At 50.2% G+C, this 11082-nt stretch overlaps 1 protein-coding gene across 1 annotated transcript; it reads right to left on the reverse strand.

Annotated features, from left to right (window-relative positions):
* Positions 1–3033: 3033 nt before the first annotated feature.
* Conv (insulin like growth factor binding protein acid labile subunit convoluted) lies at positions 3034–9271 on the reverse strand. Its single transcript, XM_076304219.1, has 11 exons — positions 9019–9271; positions 7991–8278; positions 7677–7914; positions 7365–7611; positions 6590–6844; positions 6206–6522; positions 5831–6128; positions 5273–5753; positions 4938–5201; positions 4638–4866; positions 3034–3812 (listed from the first exon to the last, which is right to left on the reverse strand). Exons 1-11 carry the CDS (start codon positions 9269–9271, stop codon positions 3476–3478), a joined length of 3207 nt encoding a protein of 1068 aa, XP_076160334.1. The 3' UTR covers positions 3034–3475.
* Positions 9272–11082: the final 1811 nt, after the last annotated feature.

An 11082-nucleotide genomic window follows, 5' to 3' on the forward strand; every position in this document is an offset into this window, starting at 1 on the left:
GCTCGTGCACGCTCGTACGGTACCACGGCCCATCGCCGGGCCCACGGGTGAAAGTGTCCAAGGATTTCGTAACGAGCCCACCGATACCGATTACGCTCGCGACGTGAAATCGTTCGACTTCGTAACGACCGCCGCGGTTTCAGGCTAATTGGACTCCTTCCTCGGCGACTGCCTCGCAAATATTCGATAATTAAAGCGATCGCACGAAAGAACATTTCCGGTAAGCCGTTATCGCGGCCGATCCATCCCTATCTCGCCCGGAGATCGCGAGTAATCCTTAACGACTCGCTGTCTCGACGGAGGAGCGTATTTCCGTCGCATCCTGCGGGATCGCGTCTCGATCGTCCATTATTCGATTCGTTTGTCGGGGACGTTCACTGGAACCACCGTGGCCGAAATTATTATATCCGAACGGAACCGTCGTTCCTTTTCGAATGTCTCACCTTCTGGTTTTTGCTCGACGAAAAACGTCTACACGTTCGAGCGACTCCATTGGAGGCGTTCGAACCGGGTGAGATCTCGCTGGAATCGAGAACGAACGCGATCCATTAATTGCCCGGTTCGGTCCGCGCGATTCCAACGACGAACTCCTCGGCCGGATCGTTCGGTTCGATGCCGGTACACGGTTCACCAGTCGGATGCCTTCCTCGAACTTCCCGGAGAGTCGTTCAACGGAGGCATTTATCTCTTATTCTTTCTTTTTTTTTCACCTTTGTTCTCCTCCGTTCCCATGCCACGGGCGTGTTAGAAGGGTTACCCGATAAATAAATAAATGGAAACAAAAGCGAAGAGTCCCTACGCGGTTTCGCGGTAGAGACGGCTCGAAGGGTCGATTGTTTTTTCCGTTGGAGTCGTAAGCCGATAACGATCGCGCACGCCATGCGTTTACCGATTCAATGTCCCGTTAAGCGTCGACGAAACAGGCTCGCGTTCCTGCCGCGGAATCTCGAGGATCTCTCGAAATTAAGGCCCGGTTGGACGTTGAACGGTCCCCGTTGGATCCTACACTCGAGTTATCCTCCCGAACCGATGGACGCGCATCGAGCCGGGGACGTCGCGTGGACGATCGCGTTGACGCTGTTAATCTCTACGGTGGATCGTTTTTTGCGGAAGCGACAACTTCCACGGGACCTCGGCCTCATTAGAAAGCCCCTACGAGTCGTTCCTCTTCCTCCGGGATAACCGTGGATGCTAATTATAAAGCGGGGAATAATGAAATCATCTTGCCGCGCGGGGCTCGCGAGCCAGCCCGCTGACTTCCTTGAGAACTTTTTCACTCGGGCCACGAGAGAAACGCCTTTATTAGCGGCGGTACAACGCGCTCTGTGGAATTAGGCTCGCGGGATTAGCCACTCGGAGTTATTAAGACAAATTGTTCGCTAATCGTCCCAACCTCTCAGCCGGTCTAACGATCTTAAATTATTCGCCGCTCCCGTCTTTGTCCTCGCGGTCCTCGCGGTCCTCGCGTCGTTCGACCTCTCTGCTCCAGTCACCCTGCCTCGATCGCGTTCTCGTTTTCGCGATCGATCGATCGATCATCGTGGAATCCGCCTCGGGACCTTGTCCGCTAGACGAGCTGTACCTGGAACCTTTTTTCGTCGATGTTCCAAAGACCTTGTGCGCGCGTATATCTTGCGCCGGCGATCGACGAAAACGAATTCTTGGTTATTTGCTTCAACGTAGCGAAAGATGGAGGATAGGACGAGACGGTAACGGGTTAGGAACAATGCTCGGTGTCCTCGAGTCGAGCCGTATCTGGAAGCTATCGTGTTATCGATATTTCGAAGACCTTGCGCGCGCATGAACCTTGTAGCGATCAACGGGAATCAATTTTTGTCCAATTGTTTGATCACTCTGGAAGGTGGAGCGTAAGATGAGACGAGAGTAACCAGACGAAAGTAATGCTCGGTGTTTTCAAGTTGCGCTACGTACGGTGACCATTGTACCGGTATTCCAAAGATCTACGCTATAGACAGGTCCTGCGATCAACGAAGGAGAATTTTTGGTTACGCGCTTCACCGTTGCGATCCTTGGGCACAATAACCCGATTTATCGTTCCGGAAGGCAGAGAATAAGACGAGACGGTAACGGAGTGAGAATAATGCCTCGTGTCTTTAAGTCGATGAGCTATATCTGGAAGCTATTGTACCGATACCACAAAGACCTTGCGCGCACACGAGCCTTGTGCTAGCAATTAATGGAAGTGCATTCTTGTTCTCGAAGGCAGAGAATAAAACGAGACGGTAACTCTCGTCTTTAAGTCGACGAGCTACACCTGGAAGCTATTACACCGATATTCCAAAGACCTCGCGTGCATGCCCACGGATCTTGCGGTAATAATCAACGGAAGTGCATTTTTGGTTATTTGTTTTACAATGCAACGCGATAACCCGATTTATCGTTCCGGAAGGTAGAGAATAAAACGAGCCGATAACTCTCGTCTTTCGTTCGATGAATTGTACCGCGAAGATATCGTGCTATCGATACACGACCGTGTACAGGGTGTCTCGTTTAAGTTGACGCAATCTACGGTACACGAATGAAGCAAACGATGGAACCTTTCGCGATTCACGATGCCGAGAGGAGATTCGAATCAACGTTATACGGTTTTTCGATCCGCGGACGATTTCAAATTTTCCCGACGCTCGTTCGAGACGTTTCAAATTGCGAGAAATTGCAACGAACACTCGCAACCGGGATTGTGAGAATCTGCACCCAGCGAATTTCATTACTTCCATCTGTGGTTGTCTTCTATCGCGTGCATCTCTTCGTTCGTGCAGTACGAGCTTGAGAAAACTTTTCAACTAATAACTCCGTTCGAATCCCCTCTCGAAATTACTAAGAGACGCGTTTCACCTTTTTCTTTTTCGATTAGTCGTCGACGAGACGTTTCGTAGCCTCGACGTAAACGAAACACTCTCTACGTCCGATAATACCGATGCAACGAAGATTCGCGTACACGGGTCCTGCGGTAGCGATCGACGAAAGTGCATCTCGGCTGTTTGCTTCACGATGCAACTCGTGCGCGGAACAACTCGATTTATCGTTCCGGAAGATCGAGAACGAGACGAGAGGGTAACAACGTAAAACTACAGTAACGTCTAGTGACTTGTAGTCGATCGACCCGAGCGACCCATGATCTTTCGACGAACGATCCGAGACTCGTCCCGCGGTAACGCGCGCGCGATAAACTCCCGTAGGTCCGGTCTGAAGACCACTCGGTCAGCGTATATTTTTACAAAAATAAATACACTCGACGATCAACGTCCTCGCAGTTCTGGTAACGCGTACAACCTATGTACAGCCACGTGACCACGCCGCGACATCGATTACGATCGCGTTCGCTATTTACACGGTTAATTGCGGGACCTACGAAACATTGCGTAGCCCGATTCACAGCACGGCGCTTCGCTCGAAACAGCCGCGAGGAACATTCTCCGCGGTGGTGTCGCGAGAGACGCACTCTTCTTCCACGTCACGCTAAAATGCCGCAGAACAGAGCGATTAGGATCAGGGACACGGTACCCGTGAACCTCGTCGACGAGTCGAACGCGCTCTGCGCCAGAAGCTGACACTGGGAGCTCCGGAAGTGCTTCACGTTCCCCTCGGAGTCCCTCGCGAGGACGCAGAGCTCGTACTTCGATCTCGAATCCTGGAGGTCCGGGATCTTGAACGACCGCTCGCTGTAGATTAGATCCTTCTCGATGGCCGACTTGCTGCTTCCGGACTCACGGACCACCACGTAGAAGTCACCGATGTCCTCTCGCGACGTCACGTACCAGGTCGCCTTCCAGCTCTTGTCGTCCTCGTCGCTGGAAAATACACAGGAGGTGAGCTTCCGGATACGTTCCTTCGGGATCTTACACTCTATCGCGAACCAAACGATCCAGAGCCATCGAAACGCAAGTTTCTTTAAGTTTCTAAGGCGCGTACCAGGGTCGATCTCGAACTTTAGGGTGTCCCAATAGTCACCGGTCGATTCGAATTTCCCGCTGTTTTTGTAACGTCGAACCGATTAAATTGAAACTTGATACACGTCGTTTGGACGGATCGGAAATTAATCGTGGAAAAGTGCACGGTGAAAGAACGCGTGAAAATTATTCAGGCATCCTTCAGTACCGGTCAAAATCTTGGTACATCAACTGCATTTGCATTAGGCACTTAAATCTGAACTGCAAGATTGAATATTTCACCGTACATTAATCCTTGCGCATTGTCCGTACGATTTTACTATTACCAAGAGGAAGATTCGTAGCTTTCTTCTCAACAAAATAAACAATTACGACGTTAAGTAATGTGTAACGTTTCCATAGAATATATATCAATTATCATAATTTACTTTGATAATTTTTGCTGTCTATGCACATAAACGAAGAGTAACGAAACACTTATGTTACATTCTTAATCAAAATTAAAAAGTGCTTCGCACATTGATACAAGTACCCAAACTTTTAACCGATAGTGTATTTAAATAAAATTTAAATACCGCAGCATCTGCGGGGAAGATCGCGAGCTCATCGAAACGGGAGTTGTAAACTTAAAGACACTTGAGATTCGATCGTGTCACGCTTTGGATCGTCCGGTTCGTTGTTTCCTACGCATAAGTAAGAATACCGATCGCTTGAGAAAATACGCACTACTCGATGTTTCGATACTTCACGTCCGGAGTGATGTCGAATTCGGGGAACTCCTTGACCTCCCTGTCCCCGCAACCCATCAGGTCCTCGGTGATTTCGGACACGCGTTTCTCAGCGAGGAAATTCGGAGTCCGGCAGCTGACGTTCGTCCACTCCTCCGGTATTTCCGTGTGCGTGTTCAGCCATCTTTTCAACGGCCTCGCGTAGCAGTCGCAGTGTAACGGGTTCCCTGAAAATCGTGTTTCATCGCGCGTTACTCTCCGTGTCCGTGTGCCACGGCGAGTGTACGGGAATCGTTACCGGAATAACGCAGCTCGGTGCCGTTTTCGATGATCTTCATGAAAACGTCGTCGAACGCTTCGATCTCGTTCGACTCCAGGTCGAGGACCTTGAGATTCGGCAACGGTAGAATTTTATGCAACGGTACGCGTGTCAGATGATTGTGACCCAGATGCAAATTGGTAAGATTCAACGGTGGATCGAACACGTCCCGTTCCGAGAGGTCGTTGATCTCGTTGTAAGAAAGATCCAGCGTCTGCACCGCCGTTAGGTTCCCGATCACGTCTGAAGCAAGTTTAAGAGCGCGCGATAAATGAGAAACCTTGGTAACATTCTGGAGCCAATCGATCACTCACATCTCCGAATCTCGTTGATGGTGTTGTGAGCGATGTTCAACGAGCGAACCTTCTTCGTGCCGATGGTGAGCTCGTAGGTCAACACGGGCATGGTGTTGTACGATAGATCGATCTCTCTAAGTCTGTACGGGATCCACGGGTCGTTCGGGAAGGTTTTCTTGGTGACGAAGGAGATCTTGTTGCGACTCAGATTGATCCTCTCCAGGGACAAACAATCGTCCAGGAGGCCGTGAGTCTTGTTGTCCAGGCTCTCCAGTTTGTTACGGGAGAGATCGAGCGTTCTCAAGGAGACGAGGCCCTGGAACGCTCCGTTTGGAATATGGTCGAGATCGTTACCGGTCAGGTTCAACGTCAACAGTTGCAGCAGCCCTTCGAAGGCGCGACTGCTCACGTTCCATATTCGGTTGTTGGCCAGATTCAATTCGAACACTATCGGCAGACGTCCGAACGCCGATTTCCCCAGCTCGGTCAGTTGGTTGTCCTGAAACGATCGTTCGCGAGATAACCCTCCTTGTTGATTTTACGACACGAGACATAAATTCGGTCGAATTTTTCAACCTGCATGTAGAGGTACTGCAAACTGCTCAGAGTGCTCAACGCCTCCCAAGGTGGTTTCGTTACGTTGTTCGATCGAAGATTCAGTGTTCTCAGGGTCAGCAGGTTCTCGAAGCTCCCGTACTTGAGATTGTCGGCCAGTCGATTCCTGGAGAAGTCCAACGAAAGTAGAGCGTTCATCGACGGCCACACGTCCACGGTGGGTATCTCCTCGAGCAGGTTGTCGGAGAACTCCAAGTGGGCCAAGGAGATCGGCAACTGAAAGATCTTCGTCAGCCGGTTGCTCCTGACCGTCAGGGACCTACGAATCGATACGCCGCGTCACATCGACGAATCAGAATCTAACGTCTACGATCGCACACGAAAATGAACCGTCACCTGCAGCTCGGCAACCTGGTCAGACTGCCACGAGCGACGTCGTTCAATCGATTGTAGCTCATGTCCAGCTCCAAGAGCGTCGGCAATGGTCCGAACGTCGATGGTTTGATCTTCTCCATGGAGTTGTGCGACAAGTTCAAGAATCGAAGACTGAACAACGTTTGGAACACCGCGTTGTGTATCTCGGACAGGTTGTTGTGGGACAGATCGATCGTGTGCAACTCGTACAACTTGGGGAAGGTTTGACGAGGCACCGAGTGTATCAGGTTGTGGGAAACGTTCAGGATCTTCAGACCGGTCATGTTGTGCAGCGGCACCTGAAATCATCGAAGCTAGTCTCGTTTCCCAGAGTTGTCGACGATCGCGTTCGACGTTCTACGACACCTGGTTCAGAGCGGTGAACAGATTGTAACTGAGCTGCAGTTCGGTGGCGTAGGTGGCGCTGTCGAACGAGTACTTGGAAATGTTATCGAGCTTGTTGCGACTCAGGTCTAGCACGGTCATGTTCACGCAGTTCTCGAAGGCTCCCGGCTCTATCTTGGAGATTTCGTTGCGCGATAGGTTCACCGTCGCCAGATAGAGGTCCTTGAAGGATAACTTCTCCACCACGGTCACGAAATTCTCGGACACGTCCAGCAACTACGAAAGAATAGGGATAAACGAACGTGACGAGAAATCTTTGAAGCTTTATCGATGTCACCAGTTCTTGTACGCCTAATCGAACTTTGCGCGAGTGGACGAAGAAACGACCCGGTGTTTACCGTGCACGACTCGCTTTGTATAGTCACACATGGTCTTGGTACGTCTCGTGTACTTTCTTTGTCACTCGATTCGGTTAAGTGTATCGTTGTAGCCAATAATACGCTACCACCGAGAGTACGAGCAATTAGACCAATTAGATACCTTCCGCAGGACTTCTCGCGAGCCGTGCACAGTACTTGTACCGTAACTTGTGTACGAAGAAACGGATTTGAGACGCGTACTTTGCTCGAATGCTACGGTCTGCCCCGAGCTGTGTGCAACATCGTCTTTTGAAATTTCGATCAGCAGGCGTCCAAGCATGGAAATGGTACAACTTCGACTCAGAGAGTCACCAGAGAGGCGATGCATCTAGAAACGAGATTTGGAGAAAGGACAAGAACGTTATCGAACGGAGTACCTCGGCGAACTGCAGCTGATTGAACATCTGGAAATCGATCTTCTTGATGAAGTTCCTGGCTAAGTCGATGGTACCTATCCTGGTGACCGGTCCAAAGGTTCCCCTGCCCACGTCGTTGATCTGATTGTCGCTGAGGAACAGTCTCGCCAAGAAACGCATCCCTCGGAAGGTGTTCGAGTCGAGCTTCCTGATTTTGTTGTGGCTCAGGTTCAGCACCTTCAGCAGGGAGTTCCTCGCGAATGTGCCTCTGCGATCGAGAAAGCGCGAACGATAGAACGCGGGACGAAACGAATTTCCCCGTGTGTCGCGTACCTCTTCAGATCGGCGATCGCGTTGTGCGACAAATTGCACCAGCCCATTTTGGTCAGGTCGGCCAAATGAGAACCGTCCAGCTTGTTGATCAGATTGTGGGACAGGTCCAAGTACTCGGTGTCCCTCAAACCTTTGAACTGGTTCTTTTTCAACTCCTTGATCTCGTTGCCGTGGAGATCGAGTTTCTTCAGCTTCTTCATGCCGGTCAACGCGTCCACGGGCAGCGAGGTGAGAGATCCTGGCAAATACGAGAGGGTAGGTCGAACAGAAGATCGTAAACGAGCTGAGATTCCTTATCGCGTAAGGGAACGTACCGTTGCTGATCTCCAGTTTCTCGATTTTCGCGGCAGCCCCACTATCGGCGAAGCTGTCACCCGGCATGGCGACGATCCGATGACCGGTGATGCTGAGGATGCTCAGATTGCCGAGAATCTGCAACGCCTCCCGCGGGAACTTCTCCAGCGCGCTGTTCGTCACGTAGAGCTCCTGGAGCGTCCTGTTCACCCCGAGGAAACTGTGCTCCTCGATCAGTCTCAACGGGGTGTCGACGAACCTCAGAACTCGGACATCCAGGGAATAAAGCGCCGGCCCGTAAAAACGCGCTTCGAACGGAACACGAACGAGAACACGGAGTGTAATTGCGGTGCTTCGACGAAACGAGCGGGACGCTGCAATTTCGTTTCCCGCCACGCTTCATAAACCCTAACCGGACGACGATTTCGCCACTTTCCTCGCTGGACGTTGGTTTCTTGGGTTTCCGGCCGTCTCGAGATTTACTCGACGCTTTTCTCACCGAGGACCAGACATCTCGCGCAACAGTGTCGCGAAAGAATTAGTTTCCGAAATTATTGTAACACGTTTAGTATTCGCTCGGTAAAAATGCAACGTCTCGTAAATAAATTTACGTTTATCCCTTTACTCCGAATTTTCAAGGAAATATAATATTTCGTCCCCCGATCTAAGAAACGCGAGATGTCTCCTCCTTGGTAACGAAAGGGTCAAATGCAACGTGTACCTCGCCTCGGTGTACGATATACTATCTTTACGTCGGATTCGAGTAACGAAATCATCCCCCTGTGTATACTTACTTTTACTATAGATAATTTCTGTGCGATAACAAACGTTTACCTTTTTGTAACGAACTTGTACTACGAATTGAATTTACCAAATTTTTACTATATCTGTACCGCAAGAAATGTCACGAGGCAATAGTGTGTTTTAATTACACCAATAACGATTCACTCACCCGTTTGGGATCCGTTACGAGTACGTATCGATAACGGTACGATGGAATTCGGCACGAGTGGCCGAAATTTGAGTAAACTGGTTACGAGATACCCACCTATGTTACATTTGTACAGAACGAGCTCCTCGATGGGCATGCCCTCGTTGCCCAAATTGGAAAAGGCCAAACTGAGGCTGGCCAGATTGGTGTTCTCGCAACGGACGTAGAGTCCTCTGTCGCTGCCGCGTAAACACACGCAGGGGAAGATGTACTTGGTCTCTCTGGGACATCTGAAACGCGGCCCGGGTGGAACGTAGCCGCCCATGGCGGGCAGGACCATGGACCAGATTAACGGGAGAAGAAGTATCATCTGTGAAACCAAACATCGAACGTTACTTCGATAACGTTCGTACTTAGCCAACGAGGCTTGCGCCTAAAAAACCTATCGATCGGAGATCGATTATAGAATATATAGTAACTTTATATAGTAACGAGGTATCACACTGGACGTCGTCGAGAAAGGTCCACGGAGAATAACAATATTTATTGCTCCGCAGAAAATTAATAAATCGTAAAAAAACAAAATTTGTATCTTGGAATCTTCAAGAACGTGTACGAAAAGCGACGAAAACATCGAGGTTCTACGTTACAGAGAAAGATTGCCGAATATCGCTTTTATTTTAACATTTCACTCGCGTCTCTACCTCTAAGGGTGAAAGTGAATTTATGAAAAAGCTCCGAGTACCTTGCTTCGAAGGAAAGTACTTTCTTCCCGAAACTCATCGGGAATTCTTTAAAAAGCGCGAAACGCGATGGTGAACGCCGAGGACTCTCCGCGTTCAATGCGCGCGTTTTTCGCTCGCGGTGACTCGCTCGGCGTTGGCCTTCCAACGGACGGAATCGTCGTAGCGAAAGGTTAGAAAAAAGAAATATGACGACACGGAAAAAAAAAGGAAAACAATCGCTCGAAACCGTACAAGTTTTATTAGTCACCGTGGCTGTCGTAATCGCGCCGTTTTGCGCGAAACGTGAGAAAGTTTTCCCCGCGCTGCCGGTCCGTTGGCCCCGCGTTCGATCCGCGTCGCGATAACGCGCTCACAGATACGCGTATAACCGCGCCAATTAAATTTTTCCTCGATCCGAAACGCGACCCTCGAATTAACCGGCTTTCCGTTTTCCTCGATTTCGATTCGAAGAAATCGTGACGCATCGGGTTTCGAAAGACTCCGTTGTCCGGGGAAAGAAGAATTTGCCGCGGGAGGCACACCGGAATATTTCCACCGGAAAACCGGAAGTAACCGTTTCAAAATTTACTCGATCTTCGCAAAGGCAAACTTGCGAAACCGACGATCAACCGTGCTCGAATTTATCCGCATTCAACGAACGAAGAATCACTTTAATAGCGCAAACTTTTCCATTTTCAAAGCTTCGAATCGCTCTCTCTCGAGGGGTGAAATTCGTCTTCGAGCAGAAACGTGTCCATGTGTAAACCGTTCCAAGCGTGAAACGTTCGTGCGATGAACGGGAGGCAATATTAAAATTTGAGTAGCACGGTAACTGATCGAAGCGTTCGTCGATTATTTCTCCTCGACTGGTCGATTTTTGGAGGTCGCTGAAAAATCGACGTCCCACGCTAAGATGAATCATCCGGTGAGCTCGTGACGATGGTCGTTGACAAAAATGCGAATTTCGTGGGCGCTGGCGTCGAGGCGAGACTAATTCGTTGCGCGGCTCGCCGCTACCGGTACGCTCTCCGAAACAAAGAAGTCGTAAAGAGACGAACGACCTCGTCGCCGTTGACGCTGACGCTTCCTCGGGCGCAGCGTGGCCGCGAGGAATCGCGTGCAACGTCTTATCCTCCGTGTATCTGTTTAAGCTGCGATCCGGGCTGACAATTCCGCCCACGAAGTTACCCGCGATGAAAGATAAATCATAGCCGGCGGCTCGTCGGGAACAATTACGTTAATTAACTTTTTACAAATACTCTGGACAAAGGGGTGTAATTTGCCGCGACACGATCGCCCGCCGCCGTGTGTCGCGCAACGAGAAGACGAGCTATCGGAAACGCGCGCGCCATCGCCGACGCGCTCGGTCGGAGCGGCCGAGTTTACACGGAAAGTGAAACGAACGGCGATCCGCGCTCGAATGCAAATACTTTCTTCGAGATTAGCGGATTCTCCG

Source organism: Ptiloglossa arizonensis, chromosome 2 (assembly GCF_051014685.1).
Source record: "Ptiloglossa arizonensis isolate GNS036 chromosome 2, iyPtiAriz1_principal, whole genome shotgun sequence".
Taxonomy (NCBI): Eukaryota; Metazoa; Arthropoda; class Insecta; order Hymenoptera; family Colletidae; genus Ptiloglossa; species Ptiloglossa arizonensis.

Coding starts and splice junctions, on each gene's coding strand:
- Conv (XM_076304219.1), bottom strand. CDS start 9,271: ATGATACTTCTTCTCCCGTTAATCTGGTCCATGGTCCTGCCCGCCATG. Junction 5,754..5,830: donor TGCAGTACCTCTACATGCAG/GTTGAAAAATTC, acceptor CGATCGTTTCAG/GACAACCAACTGACCGAGCT. Junction 4,867..4,937: donor CACCGAGCTGCGTTATTCCG/GTAACGATTCCC, acceptor CACGATTTTCAG/GGAACCCGTTACACTGCGAC.